Source organism: Pseudophryne corroboree, chromosome 1 (assembly GCF_028390025.1).
Source record: "Pseudophryne corroboree isolate aPseCor3 chromosome 1, aPseCor3.hap2, whole genome shotgun sequence".
Lineage (NCBI taxonomy): Eukaryota > Metazoa > Chordata > Amphibia > Anura > Myobatrachidae > Pseudophryne > Pseudophryne corroboree.
Window position 1 is genome coordinate 787,097,404 of NC_086444.1, and position 24,014 is coordinate 787,121,417.

The 24,014-nt window shown below is 47.4% G+C and overlaps 1 protein-coding gene across 5 annotated transcripts in view; it reads left to right on the forward strand.

Moving 5' to 3' along the window:
* The window catches only part of CENPE (centromere protein E), a 635,458-nt gene that overhangs the window by 434,451 nt on the left and 176,993 nt on the right, over nucleotides 1–24,014 (forward strand). For all 5 annotated transcript variants that reach the window (XM_063918152.1, XM_063918161.1, XM_063918167.1 and 2 more), the window contains 3 exons: nucleotides 8,426–8,575; nucleotides 8,980–9,291; nucleotides 9,694–9,804. In XM_063918152.1, the coding sequence (XP_063774222.1) occupies nucleotides 8,426–8,575; nucleotides 8,980–9,291; nucleotides 9,694–9,804 (573 nt within the window). The remainder of the gene's footprint in view (nucleotides 1–8,425; nucleotides 8,576–8,979; nucleotides 9,292–9,693; nucleotides 9,805–24,014) is intronic.

The window sequence follows — 24,014 nt, forward strand, 5'->3', positions numbered from 1 at the left end:
CTCGCAGAGCCAGAAGACAGAAGCCGGCGTCAGAAGCAAGAAGACTTCGAAATCGGCGGCAGAAGACTCCAGTCTTCATATGAGGTAGCGCACAGCACTGCAGCTGTGCGCCATTGCTCCCACACTAAACCCACATACTCCGGTCACTGTAGGGTGCAGGGCGCATGGGGGGGCGCCCTGGGCAGCAATTAGGAACCTCTTGGCAAAAAAGCAGCATATATACAGTTGGGCACACATATATGCATGAGCTCTTGCCATTATTTTACACACAAACGCGGGACAGAAGCCCGCCGCTGAGGGGGCGGGGCTTCTTCCTCAGCACTCACCAGCGCCATTTTCTCTCCACAGCTCAGCTGAGAGGAAGCTCCCCAGGCTCTCCCCTGCAGAATCACGGTAGAAGAGGGTAAAAAAGAGAGGGGGGGCACATAAATTTGGCGCAAAAACAGTATATACAGCAGCTACTGGGTTAACACTAAGTTACTGTGTGATTCCTGGGTCATATAGCGCTGGGGTGTGTGCTGGCATATTCTCTCTGTCTCTCCAAAAGGCCTTGTGGGGGAACTGTCTTCAAATAGAGCATCCCCTGTGTGTGTGTGGTGTCTGTACGCTTGTGTCGGCATGTTTGACGAGGAAAGCTATGTGGAAACAGAGCGGGTACAAATGAATGTGGGGTCGGCGCCGACACCCGATTGGATGGATATGTGGAAGGTTTTAAATGATAATGTTAATTCCTTGCATAAAAGGTTGGATAAAGCTGAAGCCTTGGGACAGTCAGGGTCTCAACCCATGCCTGATCCTATGTCGCAGGGGCCGTCAGGGTCTCAGAAGCGCCCACTATCCCAAATTGTTGACACAGATATCGACACGGATTCTGACTCAAGTGTCGATGGAGAGGAGGCAAAGTTACAGCCTAAAATGGCTAAAGCCATCTGTTACATGATTATAGCAATGAAAGATGTGTTGCACATCACAGAGGAAACCTCAGTCCCTGACAAGAGGGTTTATATGTATGGGGAGAAAAGGCAAGAGGTGACCTTTCCCCCTTCACATGAGTTAAATGAGTTATGTGAAAAAGCTTGGGAATCTCCAGATAGAAAACTGCAGGTTTCCAAACGGATGCTTATGGCGTATCCTTTCCCGCCAACGGACAGGTTGCGCTGGGAATCCTCCCCTAGGGTGGACAAAGCTTTAACACGCTTATCTAAGAGGGTAGCCCTGCTGTCACAGGATACGGCCACCCTTAAAGATGCTGCGGATAGAAAGCAGGAGGGTATTCTGAAGTCCATTTATACACATTCAGGTACTTTACTAAGGCCGGCGATTGCGTCGGCCTGGATGTGTAGTGCTGCAGCAGCATGGACAGATACCTTATCTGAGGAACTTGATACCTTGGACAAGGATACTATATTACTAACCCTGGGGCATATAAAAGACGCTGTCCTATATATGAGAGATGCTCAAAGAGACATTAGCCTACTGGGCTCTAGAATAAATGCAATGTCAATTTCTGCCAGAAGAGTCCTGTGGACTCGGCAATGGACAGGCGATGTCGACTCGAAAAGGCACATGGAAGTTTTACCTTACAAGGGTGAGGAATTGTTTGGGGACGGTCTCACGGACCTGGTCTCCACAGCTACGGCTGGGAAGTCAAATTTTTTGCCATATGTTCCCTCACAACCTAAGAAAGCACCGTATTACCAAATGCAGTCCTTTCGATCTCAAAAAAGCAAGAAAGTCCGAGGTGCGTCCTTTCTTGCCAGATGCAGGGGCAGAGGAAAGAAGCTGCACAACACAGCTAGTTCCCAGGAACAGAGGTCCTCCCCGGCCTCTACAAAATCCACCGCATGACGCTGGGGCTCCACAGGCGGAGCTAGGCCCGGTGGGGGCGCGTCTCCGAAATTTCAGCCACAGGTGGGTTCACTCCCAAGTGGATCCCTGGGCAATAGAGATTGTGTCTCAGGGATACAAGCTGGAATTTGAAGAGATGCCCCTCACCGTTACCTCAAATCGGCCCTGCCAGCTTCCCCCTCAGAGAGGGAAATAGTGTTAGCTGCAATTCACAAATTGTATCTTCAGCAGGTGGTGATAAACGTTCCCCTCCAACAGGGACGGGGTTACTATTCGACCATGTTTGTGGTTCCGAAACCGGACGGTTCGGTCAGACCCATATTGAATTTAAAATCCCTGAACCTGAAAAAGTTCAGGTTCAAGATGGAATCGCTCAGAGCGGTCATCGCAAGCCTGGAGGAGGGGGATTTTATGGTGTCTCTGGACATAAAGGATGCATACCTTCATGTCCCTATTTATCCACCTCATCAGGAGTACCTCAGATTTGTGGTTCAAGACTGTCATTACCAATTCCAGATGTTGCCGTTTGGTCTCTCCACGGCACCGAGAATATTTACCAAGGTAATGGCGGAAATGATGGTGCTCCTGCGAAAGCAAGGAGTCACAATTATCCCATACTTGGACGATCTCCTCATAAAGGCGAGATCCAGAGAGCAGTTGCTGATCAGCGTAGCACGCTCTCAGGAAGTGTTACAACAGCACGGCTGGATTCTGAATATTCCAAAGTCGCAGCTGATTCCTACGACGCGTCTGCCCTTCCTGGACATGATTCTCGACACAGACCGGAAGAAGGTTTTTCTCCCGGCGGAGAAGGCTCAGGAACTAATGACACTGGTCAGAGACCTCTTAAAACCAAAACAGGTGTCGGTGCATCACTGCACGCGAGTCCTGGGAAAGATGGTGGCATCATACGAGGCCATTCCCTTCGGCAGGTTCCATGCGAGGACCTTTCAATGGGATCTGTTGGACAAGTGGTCCGGATCACATCTACAGATGCATCGGCTGATCACCCTATCCTCCAGGGCCAGGGTGTCTCTTCTGTGGTGGCTGCAGAGTGCTCACCTTCTCGAGGGCCGCAATTTCGGCATTCAGGACTGGGTCCTGGTGACCACGAATGCAAGCCTCCGAGGGTGGGGGGCAGGTACACAGGGAAGAAATTTCCAGGGTTTGTGGTCAAGTCAGAAGACTTGCCTTCACATCAATATCCTGGAACTAAGGGCCATATACAACGCCCTAAGTCAAGCGGAGACCCTGCTTCGCGACCGATCGGTGCTGATTCAATCAGACAACATCACCACAGTGGCTCATGTAAACCGCCAAGGCGGCACAAGGAGCAGGGTGGCGATGGCGGAAGCCACCAGAATTCTTCGCTGGGCGGAGAATCATGTACAGGCACTGTCAGCAGTGTTCATTCCGGTAGTGGACAACTGGGAAGCAGACTTCCTCAGCAGGCACGACCTCCTCCCGGGAGAGTGGGGACTTCATCAAGAAGTCTTCGCGCAGATTACAGGCCGGTGGGAACTGCCACAGGTGGACATGATGGCATCCCGCCTCAACAAAAAGCTACAGAGGTATTGCGCCAGGTCAAGAAACCTCAGGTGATAGCTGTAGACGCACTAGTGACACCGTGGGTGTTCCAGTCGGTTTATGTGTTTCCTCCTCTTCCTCTCATACCAAAGGTGCTGAGAATCATAAGAAAAAGAGGAGTGAGAACAATACTCATTGTTCCGGATTGGCCAAGACGGACTTGGTATCCAGAGCTGCAAGAAATGCTCAGAGGACCCATGGCCTCTGTCTCTCAGACAGGACCTGTTGTGACAGGGGCCTTGTCTGTTCCAAGACTTACCGCTGCTGCGTTTGACGGCATGGCGGTTGAACGCCGGATCCTAGCAGAAAAAGGTATTCCGGATGAGGTTATTCCTACGCTGATAAAGGCTAGGAAGGACGTGACGGCTAAACATTATCACCGTATATGGCGTAAATATGTTGCGTGGTGTGAGGCCAGGAATGCCCCTACGGAGGAATTCCAGCTGGGCCGTTTCCTTCACTTCCTACAGTCGGGAGTGACATTGGGCCTGAAATTGGGTTCAATTAAGGTCCAGATTTCGGCCCTATCCATTTTCTTTCAAAAAACTGGCTTCTCTTCCTGAAGTCCAGATGTTTGTGAAGGGAGTGCTGTATATTCAGCCCCCTTTAGTGCCTCCAGTGGTACCTTGGGATGTTAACGTGGTATTGAGTTTCCTGAAGTCACACTGGTTTGAGCCAATTAAAACCGTGGAGTTAAAATTTCTCACGTGGAAGGTGGTCATGCTATTAGCCTTGGCTTCGGCTAGGCGTGTATCAGAATTAGCGGCTTTGTCACATAAAAGCCCCTATCTGGTTTTCCATATGGACAGAGCAGAATTGCTGACCCGTCCACAATTTCTGCCAAAGGTGGTATCATCTTTTCATATGAACCAACCTATTGTGGTGCCTGTGGCTACTCGTGACTTGGAGGATTCCGAGTTACTAGATGTGGTCAGGGCTTTGAAGGTTTATGTAGCCAGAACGGCTAGAGTCTGGAAAAATGAGTCACTGTTTATCCTGTATGCACCCAACAAGCTGGGTGCTCCTGCTTCAAAGCAGACTATTGCTCGCTGGATCTGTAACACGATTCAGCAGGCTCATTCTGCGGCGGGATTGCCGCTACCAAAATCAGTAAAAGCCCATTCCACAAGGAAGGTGGGCTCTTCTTGGGCGGCTGCCCGAGGGGTCTCGGCATTACAGCTTTGCCGAGCAGCTACTTGGTCGGGTTCAAACACTTTTGCAAAGTTCTACAAGTTTGATACCCTGGCTGAGGAGGACTTTGTGTTTGCTCATTCGGTGCTGCAGAGTCATCCGCACTCTCTCGCCCGTTTGGGAGCTTTGGTATAATCCCCATGGTCCTTACGGAGTCCCCAGCATCCACTAGGACGTTAGAGAAAATAAGATTTTACTTACCGGTAAATCTATTTCTCGTAGTCCGTAGTGGATGCTGGGCGCCCGTCCCAAGTGTGGACTTCTTCTGCAATACTTGTATATAGTTATTGCTTAAATAAGGGTTATGTTGTTGTTGCATCAGGGTTGATCTGGTGCTCTGTTGTTGTTCATACTGTTAACTGGGTAAGTTTATCACAAGTTGTACGGTGTGATTGGTGTGGCTGGTATGAGTCTTGCACACCAGTATCCAAATTCTTTCTTAAAGTGCCCTGTCTCCTGCGGAGCCCGTCTATTCCCCATGGTCCTTACGGAGTCCCCAGCATCCACTACGAGAAATAGATTTACCGGTAAGTAAAATCTTATTTTTATTCAAATCTTTTTGTAGTACCAAACCCGGACGGGTCTGTCAGACCAATCCTCAATTTAAAAATTTTAAATCGGTTCCTAAGTGTTTACAGGTTCAAGATGGAATCAATCCAGTCAGTTATTGCAGGAGTGGAACAAGAAGAGTTCATGGTGTCCATGGACATAAAGGATGCGTACCTTCATATTCCAAGTTGGACCCCAAACCAGGCCTATTTACAATTTGCAGTAAACAAGAATCACTATCATTTCAGAGCCCTACCATTCGCCTTATCAGCCCTAAGAATCTTTACAAAGATTATGGTGGTGGTGATCGCGAAATTGAGATTGTTTGGGGTAACGATAATCCCATATCTGGACGACCTTCTGATCAAGGCTCCCTCTCAGGACCAGTTGATCTGAGATACTCAGACCACTCAACAGTTCCTCATTCAACACTGCTGGATCGTGAATTTCAAAAAATCCAACCTTCAACCGACACAGAGAATTCAATTCCTGGGTCTTGTTTTGGATACGATACAACTGAAGGTCTTTCTCCGAGAGGACAAGATTCTAGACATAAGCGAAATGGTGCATCAGGTTCTAAGGAACCAGACAATATCCCTGCATCTCTGTGTAAAACGTCTTGGGAAGATGGTGGCATCTTCCGATTCGATCCAATATGGCAGTCTTCACTCCAGAACTTTCCAGATGAATCTGATTGCTGAGGGGGCAGGCATGCATTGGTTTCTCCACCGAAGGATTCGCTTTCGCCCCAGGCCAGGACCTCATTAATTTGGTGGTCATTCCACAAGAATCTAGAAGCTGGAAAGAGGTTTGGCATCTGGGACTGGAAGATTCTGACAACAAATGCCATTCTCAGAGGTTGGGGAGCAGTAACGGAGAACCATCAGTTTCATGAAAGATGGTCACCGCAGGAGAGTAATCTTCCAATAAATGTTCTGGAACTAAGAGCCATTTACAAGGTACTTCTGCTTGCAGAGGACTTGGTGAGCACTCAGCACGTGAGAGTGCAGTGGGACAATGTGATGGCGACGGCATACATAAAACAGTCAGGGAGGAACAAAAAGCCGCATGGCTTTAAAGGAGGCCACAAGGATCCTGTCTTGGACAGAAAAGCGAAACATAATCCTGTCAGCAGTTTTCATTCCAGGAGTGGAAAATTGGGAAGCAGACTCTGTCGCCAAGATATGCATCCAGGGAAGTGATGTCTACACCCACAGACAGTAGTACAGCGATGGGGCCTACCACAGATAGAGCTAATGTTTTCTTGAAACAACCATCCTTTAACAAGGTATGTAGGAAGAACGTGGGATCCAGCAGCAGAAGGGGTGGACGCTCTGGCGATGCCCTGGACATACGATCTGGTGTTCATCTTTCCGCCGTTTCCCCTCCTACCGAGAGTGCTGAAGAAGGTGAAAAAGGAAAAAGCTTCGGTGATTTTAATAGCACTAGACTGGCTTCGCAGAAGTTGATACTCAGACCTGAGGGGACTCCAGGCGAAATGGCCTTGGAGGCTGCCTCAGAGAGAGGACCTATTGTCACAAGGCCCAGACCTGAACCGTATACGTTTTGACGACATGGCTCTTGAGACCAGGATTTGAAAGGACAAAGGTATTCCAAATCGGCTAGCCCTAGCATGTTAGCTGCAAGAAAACCAGTCACGGCAGCACATTACTATAGAAAATTGAAGAGATACATAGACTGGTGTCAGTCTAATGGGTGGAATTCCATGGAATTCCGCCTCTATAGACTTTTTTATGATTTCTTCAAAATGGTTTAGATGGAGGTTTGAGGTTGGGACCCTTGAAGGTACAAGTCTCGGCCCTCTCTATTCTGTTTCAACAACGTCTGGCTTTCTTACAGGTGGTCCAGACATCCTTACAAGGTGTGGTGAGTATACAACCACTCTTTCATCTACCCACGGCCCCATGGGATCTAAATTTAGTTCTCGAATTTTTAAAATCTGCAGTTTTCGAGCCATTGGAGACAGTGGATCTTAAATATATATACTGGAAAGTTACCCTACTTCTGGCTTTGGCATCAGCAAGAAGGGTCTCTGAGTTGGGAGCTCTATCATGTAAGACTCCTTTCCTTGTTATTCATGAGGACAAAGCGGAGCTCTGAACAAGAGCGGAGGTTCAACTGAAGGTGGTTATAGGTTTCCACATAAATCAACCCATTGTGGTTCCCTCCTTTCAGGGAGTTGCGGAGGGAGACTCCTCTTTGGACGTGGTCAGAGCCTTAAGGATTTACGTACAGGCTATGACCTTTATTAGAAAGTCTGATACGTTGTTTGTTCTGTATGATGGGCCCAAGAAGGGTTGGCCCGCTTCAAAGCAGACTCTAGCTAGATGGATTCGATTTATCATCAGACAGCTTATATCTGTGGTGGTAAGAGGGTCCCTTTTTGAGTAAGAGCTCATACCACCAGATCAGTGGGTGCTTCATGGGCGGCGCCTAGAGGTGCCTCCACTACCCAACTTTGTAGAGCAGCAACGTGGTCATCTGCGCACACCTTCACTCATTTCTACAAGTTTGATACGTTTGCATGCAGGGATACCAGGTTTGGACGCTTGGTTCTGCAGGCTTCGGACAGCACTCCCGCCCATGGGAGTTTCTTTGGGACATCACTAGCTTTCTGGAACACTTCAGTGTCCCCTAGTGAATGAAAGAGAAAAGAGGATTTTGGTACTTATTGATAAATCCATTTATCTGAATCCACTCTGGGACACTGGACGCCCGTCTCGGCGCAGTCAACCTGCAGTAGTGTTAGATTTAGTTCAAACAGTTTAAATTATTCTGTTAATGGTTCTTGGTTGCTGTTTGACTTGTTGCCATGTTTGGTTCCTCTACATAGAGGCTTTGATTTTCATGTTCCCTCTTCTCTCCGTAAAATTTTTCAAACTGAGGGATAAGGGGTGTGAAGGGGGAGGCGCCAGCTATGCATAATTTGTTTTAGTTTAGATTGTGCCACCTCCGGTCTGCATACTTCACACCCCAGCTGTCTGAAGTGTTCCAGTGTCCCCGAGTGGATTCAGAGAAATGGATTTATCAGTAAGTACCAAAATCCTTTCCTCATTTGCCATACTGAGCCAATTTTTGTATTCGAGTTTCATCTCTGCGGGACATAGTTCTGCAAAGCAGTAAAGAAAATTTCTTCTATAACTGTACCACAATGGTCAATGCAACTAATTCTCATGAGCTCCTTTTTTTTTTTTTTTTTTTTTTAATTTATTTTTTATGACATGAACAGTCAATTGAAACACAGGATGAGTTGCGAATTACACAGGAAGAGCTTAAACAGCAGAAACTACTTGTTGCTGAACTAAGAAAGCAGATCGCAGACTGTGCTGGAGGCATTTCATTACAAGCAGAAATCCAAGAACAAACTGTACAAAGAGAGGTTTGTAAAACTATAGTGATTAGCCACTTAATAGGTCTAAAACAAGGCTAACTAGTTGGTTGTTGAATTAGGAGATTTGGTATCTAATCTTGGCACAGGTTTTCCAAATCATCAGATTGATATTACTACACAGTCTAAACTGGAAAGCTTGGACAAATTCAGGCGGCAGACACCAATATTCTAACCTGGCTGGGTGTTTTTTTATTTTTTTTATTTTATGATTTGGCCAAAAGTAATGGCCTTTCAACAACCAATTGAGCATACACATAACTATCTATCCAGCAACAAAGATCAACAGATTGGAGGAGTGTCTAGTATGAGGTTGCAGCAGTATAATGCTGCATAAGGGAAATGTTAAGACTTCTGTTTCAGTGCAATTAAGAGACCTGTTTCTGTTCCTTTAGCGGTCCATTCTGATTCTACAACTGGAAGAAAATAAAGCAAAATTTGAAATGATTACAAATGAGAAAATGGAACTTGAGGGAAATAACCAGAGTCTGATTTCTGAAAAGGAAGTTCTCCAGCAACGCTTACAGTGTGCAGAGCTGGCTCTGGCAAAGGTGGAGGGAGAGAACAATGAGCTGGAACAAAAACTTTGCTGCCTTGTAGAGAAGCTGACTTGTGTATCTGGGGAACTAGATGAATTAAGGAACAACCTCCAGGAAGAAAAGGATCTTAAAGATGAAATGGATAGAAACGCTGAAGAGCCTTGTCAGGTGTGTTTTAGTTCTAGATAGAAAGTTACTATTGCATAGTCAGGATGTGGGTGTACTGGAAATACAAAATGTATCTCCACATTATACAGTATATATTGTAGAATAATGTATGAATTTTGACCCGACGGGTGAATGAGCTGGTAGAGCCACTGTCTTATAGACCTGTTACAGGCAGGTGTAACACTACAAGAGCAGCTAAAAGGCAAAATTAAGAAGTCTGACAATCTGCATGAAACATTGAGAAATGTAAAATCTGAAAGAGACCAGCTGAGGCTTGATTTACAGGAAAATATAGAAATGGTAGGGAATGCACAAATCAATAGAGAGTACAAGTGTAATTACATTGTTGTACTATTTGTTTTTGTGTGTGTGTATAATGCCTTAATTCAATTTTTTTTACAGTCCATAGATACACAGGAAGAACTGAGGAAGGCTCTAGATGAGTTGAAAAATAAGACTCAATTATTGGATGAAATGAGCTCACAAGTACGTGGAAAAGACCTAGAACAAAAAGTAAGTACTGGGATCATTTTTAAACAATTTGCTATAGTGGTGGTTTAATTTGGTATACTGGTTATTGGTGGCATTATAGTTTGTGAATAGTGAAGTTCAATGTTCACACAGTGTGTAAATAAGCTTTGCTCATCAGGAGCCATAAAACTATTTCCACTTATGGCTAGTCCAGGTGGCCCTTGAGTTGATGGCCACCAGAAACTCAATTTTCTCCTGCAGGGTCCACAGGGTATCCACAGGATAACATTGGGGGGATATGGTGGAGCGACTGCGGATTTGCACCAAACGGTCAAAGCTTTTCGGCCTCCCATCATGCAACAGGCCCGTCCATATATCCTGGCCCAGGCAAATCAGTTTTTTTGTTTGGTGCGGCAGGAGCCGGACCATGGTCAGAGGGCTGCTGTTTTTTGTTTTTTTGTTTGTTTTCTAGCAGCCATAAGCTTTTTTTATTTTATTTTAATAGTCTTGCTATTTTTTCCGAGTGATCTTTCTAAAAAGCGTCTTATGTCATAGAAGGGATAGGGGAATGGGATAAAGCTCTGCACAAGCGAATAATAAATTTGACTTCGTCAAAAAGGCCCCAATTAATATCCATCACAAGATAATCACTTTACGGATAGATGGAGGTGCTACCAGAGAAGTTGAAATGTACATAGAAAAAAGAAAGAATGTCTTTGTTGGCGCACATGAGAATAATTAAAATATAACCTTTATTAGTATGGTTAAAAGGCGTCCAACACGAAATAAGGACAATACAATTATACATACATGTAACTAATGTGAATAAGTGTTAATAAAGTGATTAAAAACTAAGGTCCGCTACCTGATTTCTGTCTCTATTCATATTATGTTCAAATGTCCTATTGTGGAACAGAGCAAATATAATATTCTGGGAGCTATCTTGTTTATAAATTTTGTGGTTATACCTTTTAAATTGTAAGAATGTTGGTCGAAGTGAAGGTGTGTACACACGGTGAGATACATCTGTAAGATTTTGACTATATACCGGTAGTCAAAATCTTATGAAAAGTTAATGCATATCTCAAGGTGTTAGGGAGCTTGCGATACAGATCCGATCCCGATGCTCGCTCCCATGGGGTCGGTATCGTAAGGCTAGATAGACTGTGCAGACAAGTCACTCTTGACTATCTAGTGTACTATCTGGTACAAAGTATAGTAAAAATTGCCACATAGTCAAAATCGTACATAGACAAAATCTGTGCTATATCTGCTCTGGGGGAGTTCAAGGGAAATCGCAGGGTCAAAATCGGACATAGCAAGGATCTCACCATGTGTACACACCTTGAGTCACCAAAAGCCTTTTGTTGTAGCGCATGCTTATATCTGCTAAAGAGAGCACACATCTTATTATCTTAAAGAGATTATTTTCTCTAACGTCCTAGTGGATGCTGGGAACTCCGTAAGGACCATGGGGAATAGACGGGCTCCGCAGGAGACAGGGCACTTTAAGAAAGAATTTGGATACTGGTGTGCTCTGGCTCCTCCCTCTATGTCCCTCCTCCAGACCTCAGTTTGAATCTGTGCCCGGACGAGCTGGGTGCTACTTAGTGAGCTCTCCTGAGCTTGCTAAAAAGAAAGTATTTTGTTAGGTTTTTTATTTTCAGAGAGATCTGCTGGCAACAGACTCTCTGCTACGTGGGACTGAGTGGAGAGAAGCAGCCCTACTCACTGAAGATAGGTCCTGCTTCTTAGGCTACTGGACACCATTAGCTCCAGAGGGATCGTACACAGGATAGCACCCTTGGTCGTCCGATCCCGGAGCCGCGCCGCTTCCCCTTAGCAGAGCCAGAAGACAGAAGCCGGCGTCAGAAGCAAGAAGACTTCGAAATCGGCGGCAGAAGACTCCAGTCTTCATATGAGGTAGCGCACAGCACTGCAGCTGTGCACCATTGCTCCCACACTAAACCCACACACTTCGGTCACTGTAGGGTGCAGGGCGTAGGGGGGGGGGGGGGGGGCGCCCTGGGCAGCAATTAGGAACCTCTTGGCAAAAAAGCAGCATATATACAGTTGGGCACTGTATATATGCATGAGCCCCCGCCATAATTTTACACATAAACGCGGGACAGAAGCCTGCCGCTTTTCTCTCCACAGCTACGCTGAGAGGAAGCTCCCCAGGCTCTCCCCTGCAGAATCACGGTAGAAGAGGGTAAAAAAAGAGAGGGGGGGCACATACATTTGGCGCAAAAACAGTATATACAGCAGCTACTGGGTTAACGCTAAGTTACTATGCGATTCCTGGGTCATATAGTGCTGGGGTGTGTGCTGGCGTATTCTCTCTCGGTCTCTCCAAAAGGCCTTGTGGGGGAACTGTCTTCAAATAGAGCATCCCCTGTGTGTGTGGTGTGTCGGTACGCTTGTGTCGGCATGTTTGACGAGGAAGGCTATGTGGAAACAGAGCGGGTACAAATGAATGTGGGGTCGGTGCCGACACCCGATTGGATGGATATGTGGAAGGTTTTAAATGATAATGTTAATTCCTTGCATAAAAGGTTGGATAAAGCTGAAGCCTTGGGAAAGTCAGGGTCTCAACCCATGCCTGATCCTGTGTCGCAGAGGCCGTCAGGGTCTCAGAAGCGCCCACTATCCAAAATTGTTGACACAGATATCGACACGGATTCTGACTCCAGTGTCGATGGCGATGAGGCAAAGTTACAGCCTAAAATGGCTAAAGCCATCCGTTACATGATTATAGCAATGAAAGATGTGTTGCACATCACAGAGGAAACCCCAGTCCCTGACAAGAGGGTTTATATGTATGGGGAGAAAAGGCAAGAGGTGACCTTTCCCCCTTCACATGAGTTAAATGAGTTATGTGAAAAGGCTTGGGAATCTCCAGATAGAAAACTGCAGATTTCCAAACGGATGCTTATGGCTTATCCTTTCCCGCCAACGGACAGGTTACGCTGGGAATCCTCCCCTAGGGTAGACAAAGCTTTAACACGCTTATCCAAGAGGGTAGCCCTGCCGTCACAGGATACGGCCACCCTTAAAGATGCTGCTGATAGAAAGCAGGAGGGTATCCTGAAGTCCATTTATACACATTTAGTACCTTACTAAGGCCGGCGATTGCGTCGGCCTGGATGTGTAGTGCTGCTGCAGCAGCATGGACAGATACCTTATCTGAGGAACTTGATACCTTGTACAAGGATACTATATTACTAACCCTGGGGCATATAAAAGACGCTGTCCTATATATGAGAGATGCTCAAAGAGACATTGGCCTACTGGGCTCTAGAATAAATGCAATGTCGATTTCTACCAGAAGAGTCCTGTGGACTCTGCAATGGATAGGCGATGTCGACTCGGAAAGGCACATGGAGGTTTTACCTTACAAGGGTGAGGAATTGTTTGGGGACGGTCTCTCGGACCTGGTCTCCACGGTTCCGGTATGAATGGTCGACCATGTTATGGTCGACAGTCATTAGGTCGACATGGACACATGGTCGACACATGAAAAGGTCGACATGAGTTTTTTTAACTTTTTTGGTGTAGTTTTTTGCGTAAAGTGACTGGGAACTCCAATTAGTGCACCGCGTCCCCTCGCATGGTGCCTTAGCTTCGCTCGGCACAGATTACCGTTCCAATCGTAGTCCACGTGGATCGTAAAGTATGGAAAAGGTCCCCAAAAGAAAAAAAGTTAAACTCATGTCGACCTTTTCATGTGTCGACCATGTGTCCATGTCGACCAATAGTGGTCGACCTAATGAATGTCGACCATAACATGGTCGACCATGTGAACGGCTACCGGTGTCAACCATTTTCATGTGTCCATGTCGACCATGTCAATGTCGACCAATAGTGGTCGACCTAATGACTGTCGACCATAACATGGTCGACCATTTGAACGGATACCTGTCTCCACAGCTACGGCTGGAAAGTCAAACGATCACAAAAAGGCAAGAAAGTCCGAGGTGCGTCCTTTCTTGCCAGAGGCAGGGGTAGAGGAAAGAAGCTGCACAATACAGCTAGTTCCCAGGAACAGAAGTCCTCCCCGGCTTCCACTAAATCCACCGCATGACGCTGGGGCTCCACAGGCGGAGCTAGGCCCGGTGGGGGCGCGTCTGCGAAATTTCAGCCACAAGTGGGTTCACTCCCAGGTGGATCCCTGGGCTATAGAGACTGTGTCTCAGGGATACAAGCTGGAATTCAAAGAGATGCCCCCTCACCGTTACCTCAAATCGGCCCTGCCAGCTTCCCCCTTAGATAGGGAAATAGTGTTAGCTGCAATTCACAAATTGTATCTTCAGCAGATGGTGGTAAAGATTCCCCTCCTTCAACAGTGGAAGGGGTTACTATTCGACCATGTTTGTGGTACCGAAACCAGACGGTTCGGTCAGACCCATATTGAATTTAAAATCCCTGAACATATACCTGAAAAAGTTCAAGTTCAATATGGAATCGCTCAGAGCGGTCATCGCAAGCCTGGAAGAGGGGGATTTTATGGTGTCTCTGGACTTAAAGGATGCTTACCTTCTTGTCCCTATTTATCCACCTCATCAGGAGTACCTCAGATTTGTGGTACAGGATTGTCATTACCAATTCCAGATGTTGCCGTTTGGTCTCTCCACGGCACCGAGAATATTTACCAAGGAAATGGCGGAAATGATGGTGCTCCTGCGACGGCAAGGAGTCACAATTATCCCATACTTGGACGATCTCCTCATAAAGGCGAGGTCCAGGGAGCAGTTGCTGGTCAGCGTGGCACGCTCTCGGGAAGTGTTACAACAGCATGGCTGGATTCTGAATATTCCAAAGTCGCAGTTGATTCCTATGACTCGTCTGCCCTTCCTGGGCATGATTCTGGACACAGGCCAGAAAAGGGTTTATCTCCCGATGGAGAAGGCTCAGGAACTCATGACATTGGTCAGAGACCTATTAAAACCAAAACAGGTGTCGGTGAATCACTGCACACAAGTCCTGGGAAAGATGGTGGAATCATACGAGGCCATTCCCTTCGGCAGGTTCCATGCGAGGACCTTTCAATGGGATCTGTTGGATAAGTGGTCTGGATCGCATCTACAAATGCATCGGCTGATCACCCTATCCCCCAGGGCCAGGGTGTCTCTCCTGTGGTGGCTGCAGAGTGCTCACCTTCTCGAGGGTCGCAGATTCGGCATTCAGGACTGGGTCCTGGTGACCACGGACGCAAGCCTCCGAGGGTGGGGAGCAGTCACACAGGGAAGAAATTTCCAAGGTCTGTGGTCAAGTCAGAAGACTTGCCTTCACATCAACATACTGGAACTAAGGGCAATATACAACGCCCTAAGTCAAGCAGAGACCCTGCTTCGCGACCGACCGGTGCTGATTCAGTCAGACAACACCACCGCAGTGGCTCATGTAAACCGCCAAGGCGGCACAAGGAGCAGGGTGGCGATGGCGGAAGCCACCAGAATTCTTCGCTGGGCGGAGAAACACGTAAGCGCACTATCAGCAGTGTTCATTCCGGGAGTGGACAACTGGGAAGCAGACTTCTTCAGCAGGCACGACCTCCACCCGGGAGAGTGGGGACTTCATGCAAGTCGGTGGGACTAAGGGGAGAAGAAGCGAACCTGCCTGCTTGCAGCCAGCTTGGGCTTCTTAGGCTACTGGACACCATTAGCTCCAGAGGGATCGACCGCAGGCCCAGCCTTGGTGTTCGGTCCCGGAGCCGCGCCGCCGTCCCCCTTACAGAGCCAGAAGCAAGAAGAGGTCCGGAAAATCGGCGGCAGAAGACATCAGTCTTCACCAAGGTAGCGCACAGCACTGCAGCTGTGCGCCATTGCTCCTCACACACACTTCACACTCCGGTCACTGAGGGTGCAGGGCGCTGGGGGGGGGCGCCCTGAGAAGCAATAATAACACCTTGGCTGGCAAAAATACCACAATATATAGCCCCAGAGGCTATATATGTGGAAAATACCCCTGCCAGAATATAGGAAAAAGCGGGAGAATAGTCCGCGGAAAAGGGGCGGAGCTATCTCCTTCAGCACACTGGCGCCATTTTTCCCTCACAGCTCCGCTGGAAGGAAGCTCCCTGGCTCTCCCCTGCAGTCTACACTACAGAAAAGGGTAAAAAAGAGAGGGGGGGCACTAAATTTAGGCGCAGTATACATTTATATAGAAAAAGCAGCTATAGGGGACATAACTCGGTTAGTCCCTGCATTATATAGCGCTCTGGTGTGTGCTGGCATACTCTCACTGTGTCCCCCCAAAGGGCTTTTGTGGGTCCTGTCCTCTGTTGGAGCATTCCCTGTGTGTGTGCGGTGTGTCGGTACGGCTGTGTCGACATGTTTGATGAGGATAATGATGTGGAGACGGAGCAGATGCCTTTAGAAGGGATGTCACCCCCTGCGGGGCAGACACCTGAGTGGATGAGCTTATGGAAAGAAATGAGTGCACGTATAGACTCCTTACATAAGACATTTGACGACATGCCAAATGTGGGACAGCCGACTTCTCAGCTCGTGCCTGTCCAGGCGTCTCAAAGGTCATCAGGGGCTCTGAAACGCCCGCTACCGCAGACCCAGATGTCGACACTGATACTGACACCAGTGTCGACGACGATGAGTCTAACCTGATGCCCACTAAGGCCATTCACTGCATGATTGAGGCAATGAAAGAGGTGTTACACATTTCTGATATAAATACAGGTACCACTAAAAAGGGTATTATGTTTGGGGAGAAAAAACTACCCGTAGTTTTTCCCCCATCAGATGAATTAAATGAAGTGTGTGAAGAAGCGTGGGCTTTCCCTGATAAAAAATTGGTAATTCCTAAGAAGGTACTAATGGCGTTCCCTTTCCCGCCAGAGGATAGGTCACGTTGGGAAACACCTCCTAGGGTGGATAAAGCGCTCACACGTTTGTCTAAAAAGGTGGCACTACCGTCTCCGGATACGGCCGCCCTCAAGGAACCTGCTGATAGAAAGCAGGAGGCGATCCTGAAGTCTGTATACACACACTCAGGCATTATACTTAGGCCAGCTATTGCGTCAGCATGGATGTGCAGTGCTGCCGCCGCGTGGTCAGATAAACTGTCAGAAAATATTGACACACTAGACAGAGACACGATCCTGCTAACCATAGACCATATCAAAGACTCGGTCTTATATATGAGAGATGCACAGAGGGAAATCTGCCGGCTGGCATCTAAAGTAAGTGCATTGTCCATTTCTGCTAGGAGAGGCTTATGGACTCGCCAGTGGACAGGGGATGCAGATTCTAAAAGGCACATGGAAGTTTTGCCTTATAAGGGTGAGGAATTATTTGGGGATGGTCTCTCGGACCTAGTTTCCACAGCAACGTCTGGGAAGTCAGCATTTTTACCCCATGTCCCCTCACAGCCTAAGAAGGCGCCGTTTTATCAGGTTCAGTCCTTTCGGACCCAGAAAAACAAGCGTGGAAAAGGCGGGTCTTTTCTGTCCAGAGGCAGAGGTAGGGGAAAAAGGCTGCAACAAACAGCAGGTTCCCAGGAGCAAAAGTCCTCACCCGCTTCTTCTTCCAAGTCCGCCGCATGACGGTGGGGCTCCACAGGCGGAGCCAGGTACGGTGGGGGGCCGCCTCAAGAATTTCAGCGATCAGTGGGCTCGCTCACAGGTGGATCCCTGGATCCTTCAAATAGTATCTCAGGGATACAAACTGGAATTCGAGGCGTCTCCACCCCACCGGTTCCTAAAATCTGCCTTGCCGATTGCTCCCTCAGACAGGGAGGCGGTGCTAGCGGCAATTCACAAGCTGTATTCCCAGCAGGTGATAATCAAGGTACCCCTACTTCAACAAGGCCGGGGTTACTATTCCACACTATTTGTGGTGCCGAAACCGGACGGTTCGGTGAGACTCATTTTAAATTTGAAATCCTTGAACACATACGTAAAAAAATTCAAGTTCAAGATGGAATCGCTCAGGGCGGTTATTGCAAGCCTGGACGAGGGGGATTACATGGTATCCCTGGACATCAAGGATGCTTACTTGCATGTCCCCATTTACCATCCTCACCAGGAGTACCTCAGATTTGTGGTACAGGATTGCCATTACCAATTCCAGACGCTGCCGTTTGGACTGTCCACGGCACCGAGGGTATTTACCAAGGTTATGGCGGAAATGATGATACTCCTTCAAAAAAAGGGAGTTTTAATTATCCCGTACTTGGACGATCTCCTAATAAAGGCGAGATCCAAGGAACAGTTGTTGGTGGGAGTGGCACTATCTCAGGAAGTGCTGCACCAGCACGGCTGGATTCTGAATATCCCAAAGTCACCGCTGGTTCCGACGACACGGCTACTGTTCCTGGGTATGATTCTGGATACAGTCCAGAAAAAAGTTTCTCCCGGAGGAGAAAGCCAGGGAGTTGTCATCTCTAGTCAGAGACCTCCTGAAACCAAAACAGGTATCGGTGCATCACTGCACGCGGGTCCTGGGAAAGATGGTAGCTTCTTACGAAGCAATTCCCTTCGGCAGGTTCCATGCCAGAATCTTTCAGTGGGACCTATTGGACAAATGGTCCGGATCGCATCTTCAGATGCATCGCTTAATAACCCTGTCTCCAAGAACCAGGGTGTCTCTACTGTGGTGGCTGCAGAGTGCCCATCTTCTAGAGGGCCGCAGGTTCGGCATACAGGACTGGGTCCTGGTGACCACGGATGCCAGCCTTCGAGGCTGGGGGGCAGTCACACGGGGAAGAAACTTCCAAGGACTATGGTCGAGTCAGGAGACTTCCCTTCACATAAATATTCTGGAACTAAGGGCCATTTACAATGCCCTAAGTCAAGCAAAATCCCTGCTCCTACACCAGCCGGTGCTGATCCAGTCAGACAACATCACGGCAGTCGCCCATGTAAATCGACAGGGAGGCACAAGAAGCAGGATGGCAATGGCAGAAGCCACAAGAATTCTCCGATGGGCGGAGAATCATGTACTAGCACTGTCAGCAGTGTTCATTCCGGGAGTGGACAACTGGGAAGCAGACTTCCTCAGCAGACACGACCTCCACCCGGGAGAGTGGGGACTTCATCCAGAAGTCTTCCAGATGCTGGTAAACCGTTGGGAAAAACCACAGGTGGACATGATGGCGTCCCGCCTCAACAAAAAGTTAAAAAGATATTGCGCCAGGTCAAGGGACCCTCAGGCGATAGCTGTGGACGCTCTAGTGACACCGTGGGTGTACCAGTCGGTTTATGTGTTCCCTCCGCTGCCTCTCATACCAAAGGTATTGAGAATAATAAGAAAGCGAGGAGTAAACACAATTCTTGTGGTTCCGGATTGGCCAAGATGAGCGTGGTACCCGGAACTTCAAGAGATGATCTCAGAGGACCCGTGGCCTCTGCCGCTCAGACAGGACCTGCTACAGCAGGGGCCCTGTCTGTTCCAAGACTTACCGCGGCTGCGTTTGACGGCATGGCGGTTGAACGCCGGATCCTGAAGGAAAAGGGTATTCCGGAAGAAGTCATTCCTACGCTTATTAAAGCCAGGAAAGATGTTACGGCAAATCATTATCACCGCATATGGCGGAAATATGTTGCATGGTGCGAGGCCAAAAAGGCCCCAACAGAGGAATTTCAACTAGGTCGATTTCTGCATTTCCTGCAAGCAGGAGTGAATATGGGCCTAAAACTAGGCTCCATTAAAGTACAGATCTCGGCTCTGTTGATTTTCTTTCAAAAAGAACTAGCTTCAGTACCTGAAGTTCAGACATTTGTGAAAGGAGTGCTGCATATTCAGCCCCCGTTTGTGCCTCCTGTGGCACCTTGGGATCTCAACGTGGTGTTGAGTTTCTTAAAATCACATTGGTTTGAGCCACTAAAAACCGTGGATCTAAAATATCTCACGTGGAAAGTGGTCATGTTATTGGCCTTGGCTTCAGCCAGGCGAGTGTCAGAATTGGCGGCTTTATCATGTAAAAGCCCTTATCTGATTTTCCATATGGATAGGGCAGAATTGAGGACTCGTCCCCAGTTTCTCCCTAAGGTGGTGTCAGCGTTTCACCTGAACCAGCCTATTGTGGTGCCTGCGGCTACTAGGGATTTGGAGGACTCCAAGTTGCTAGACGTTGTCAGGGCCCTGAAAATCTATGTTTCCAGGACGGCTGGAGTCAGAAAATCTGACTCGCTGTTTCTCTAACGTCCTAGTGGATGCTGGGGACTCCGAAAGGACCATGGGGAATAGCGGCTCCGCAGGAGACTGGGCACAAAGTAAAAGCTGTAGGACTAGCTGGTGTGCACTGGCTCCTCCCCCTATGACCCTCCTCCAAGCCTCAGTTAGATTTTGTGCCCGAACGAGAAGGGTGCAATCTAGGTGGCTCTCCTGAGCTGCTTAGAGTAAAAGTTTAAATAGGTTTTTTATTTTCAGTGAGACCTGCTGGCAACAGGCTCACTGCATCGAGGGACTTAGGGGAGAGAAACGAACTCACCTGCGTGCAGAGTGGATTGGGTTTCTTAGGCTACTGGACATTAGCTCCAGAGGGACGATCACAGGCCCAGCCATGGATGGGTCCCGGAGCCGCGCCGCCGGCCCCCTTACAGATGCTGAAGCAAGAAGAGGTCCATAAATCGGCGGCAGAAGACTTTCCTGTCTTCATAAGGTAGCGCACAGCACTGCAGCTGTGCGCCATTGCTCTCAGCACACTTCACACTCCGGTCACTGAGGGTGCAGGACGCTGGGGGGGGGCGTCCTGGGAAGCAATGAATTTACCTTAGTTGGCGAAAAATACATCACATATAGCTCCTGGGCTATATGGATGTATTTAACCCCTGCCAGTTTTCCAGTAAAAAGCGGGAGAAGAGCCCGCCGTGAAGGGGGCGGGGCCTATCTCCTCAGCACACAGCGCCATTTTTCCCACACAGCTCCGCTGGTAGGAAGGCTCCCAGAATCTCCCCTGCATCCTGCAACTACAGAAACAGGGTAAAAAAGAGAGGGGGGCACTTATTTGGCAAAATAACAGATATAAGCAGCTATAAGGGATAGACACTTATTGTAAGGTTGTCCCTATACATATATAGCGCTCTGGTGTGTGCTGGCAAACTCTCCCTCTGTCTCCCCAAAGGGCTAAGTGGGTCCTGTCCTCTATCAGAGCATTCCCTGTGTGTGTGCTGGGTGTCGGTACGTGTGTGTCGACATGTATGAGGAGGAAAATGATGTGGAGGCGGAGCAGAGTGTCTGTAACAGTGATGTCACCCCCTAGGGGGTCGACACCTGAGTGGATGTACTGTTGAAAATTACGTGACAGTGTCAGCTCTATATAAAAAAACAGTGGTTGACATGAGACAGCCGGCTACTCAGCTTGTGCCTGTCCAGACGTCTCATAGGCCGTCAGGCAGATGGCAGATACAGACGCCGACACGGATACTGACTCCTGTGTCGACGGTGAAGAGACAACCGTGATTTCCAGTAGGGCCACACGTTACATGATTGAGACAATGGAAAATGTTTTATACATTTCTGATAATACGAGTACCACCAAAAAAAGGGGTATTATGTTCGGTGAGGGAAAAACTACCTGTAGTTTTCCTGAATCTGAGAAATAAAATGTGTGATGATGCGTGGGTTTCCCCCCGATAACAATTAATAATTTCTTAAAAAGTATTGGCTTGATAAAGCTAAATATTTATCGTATATAAAACACTTTAAGAGGTCTAAGAACACTGTACGCTATCTACGTAAGAAGTACCGTAAGGGTACGCAAGTTGCGTAACGATCGCTCAACCGTAGTCGAGACACTCAAGCGTCACGTTCGCTTACGGCCCAGAGATCACAGGCAGGCACGCTATTGGCTGCAGACTAACGTAATGATTCGCTATAGCGTAGCGGACGCTCGGGACCACGAGGAGATCACCAGCGGTGCAGACGTTTATAACGTTAAACCTTTATATCTATACCTTTAACAACGAAATATACAGTAAACCTTAGTGTGGTGACAGAGTGTAAGTGCAACCTGGTGTAACCTGATTAACTACAAAGCTGCTTGGGCGTCACCGACGCTCAGGGAATACTTAACACTATAAGAAATACACAGATACCTGGGCTTAGGGTCCAAAACCTATTATATGTATTATGACTATTATACTTGCAAAAGAATCACAGTACAAAGCATACACTACAATATAACATAGACTAACTAACCAGATAACTACACAGGAAATACAATACAATACAATTAAGGGAAAAATACGGGAGAAATAGAAGAGAGTGAGAGAGAGAGAGAAAAATGGCTCACAATAACATCAAGACAATATGATTGCGGAGAAACACTTACGCACAAGGGGAAACGATCGCATGCGCCTCGATATCCAGCTCCCGATTATCAGCAATGAGAACCGTTGAAGAGAGTGAACTGGATACGGTCGGCCTGCCTATTTATGCCCCACACACAATACAATTCAATGGTCCCTACAATCTCATTGTTCATTGGACACAGGAATTCGGCTTCGCATTATAACAAAAGGTCATAGGTTGATTCATACAGGTGGGCTGTGACTGTTTCCAACTGTCCAGGTGGGTGGGATACTGGGTTTCCCGCCGCATGACTAAGTAAGAACAAATAATAGTAAATGGACATAAACTTCTTATGTCCATAACTATTCGCACGAGCGATTAATCCGCTCCAAACCAACACCGGAATATTGCTATTTAAATACTCTTCCGAAGGGTACCAAACACTACTGTATGACCCCTGTTAGACCCTTCGTACAATACAAAGAGGGATCTCTCTGTTCAGGAACGTGCTATGTTAACTAAACTTTCAGTATCTATCAAAGGGACCATGATCTACAAAATACATTAATAGTGAAAATATGTAACGAATGAGTCGCACGCTACGATTACATAAACTCTACCGTAAATACGCATACCGTGCGCCTGCGGGTGCCCGCGACTGTGAGTATGTGCACGTACGGGAGAGCGTACGCATGCGCAGCGCGGACCAGTATGAGGTGCAAATATGGCAGTGTGTGTAGAGATATTTTTCTGACTTTGACAGTCCACCCTTTGGCAGTCAATAATAACTGCCACCTTCTAAAACATTCCAAAAGGAGAAAAATATATGTCAGGGGTTAATTCATTTCCATGGTTGGGTAAGGGAGGAGAGAGGAGTAGGTGGGAAGAGGGTATGACCTAGTGAGATAGCAGAAGCATGTGTGTATGAGTCCATGTTTGGGGGGTCATGTATCATCGTGCCGTACGTGTTGTAAATCAAGCTTCGAGGTATTGCGAAGTATACATGTGAATTCCTTCTTATCCCGTGGTACGGGTCTGTGGATGGGCTGTCAAACTTTACTGAGCTCTTTTTGGCTTTGGTTGTAACAAAATGGGGGAGCACATTTTAGTTGATGATACATGAATAGGGGAGGTATGTGGTTGCTGATATCTGTGCCTGTATTCCCTATTGACTATGTGTGTTATTACCTGAGGGTTGTAGAGATGAAGATAAAGAACACTTATGGAAAATGCAGTGGTATTCTATGTCGGGTTAATGTACATCTGTCGGTTGAAGTTTTGTTCGGTATCAGTTGAAAGTCGTCTTCTTTGCGCTGTTTTGCCCATTAGGTGCGAGCAAAAAGCTTTGTCAATGCCATTAGATTTACAAAAAAAAAATGTTGGGCTAGCGTAAGTTTAAGAATTCTAGGGAAACTGGGGATCCATGGCAAAGTTCATCAAATGTCCGTATCTACAGTGGTCAAAACTTCTTCTTTGGTCAATCCGTTGTCTGTATAGCGTCTCGTCAACTTCCTTGTCCAAGTGGGTCTTTTTATCTTGGAGAAAAAAACCAGAAAAACAGGTGAAAGAAACGGACCGTATAATCGCATTTTCATTACATCATTGTTTCTATTGTTGGGTCATAAATCAAATCCAGGTTGATTACAGTTTCCTCACTCCTCAAACTCATTACTCTTGTACTTTGTTTGCACTTCATTAAAGCCTGACCGCATCTAAATATCAAGCCAATTGATATGACAACACCTAAGATACATAGGAGAAACTTCCCAACATCCATTATGACTCCTTGAGCCCAGTCTCCTAAACCGGAGAACCAATTTCGCGGGTTCAACCATGACACCCAACCAGTCAGCTCATTACCTACAGCAGCAAGAGTGAGATTGTGTTTTCGGCGAAATTCCCACTTCAATTGGAGAATATCGTCCATCTTTTGGTCTATGACCTCGACCGGATCCTCGGTGCTATTCGTGATATACGTGCAACACTTCACGCCATACTGTG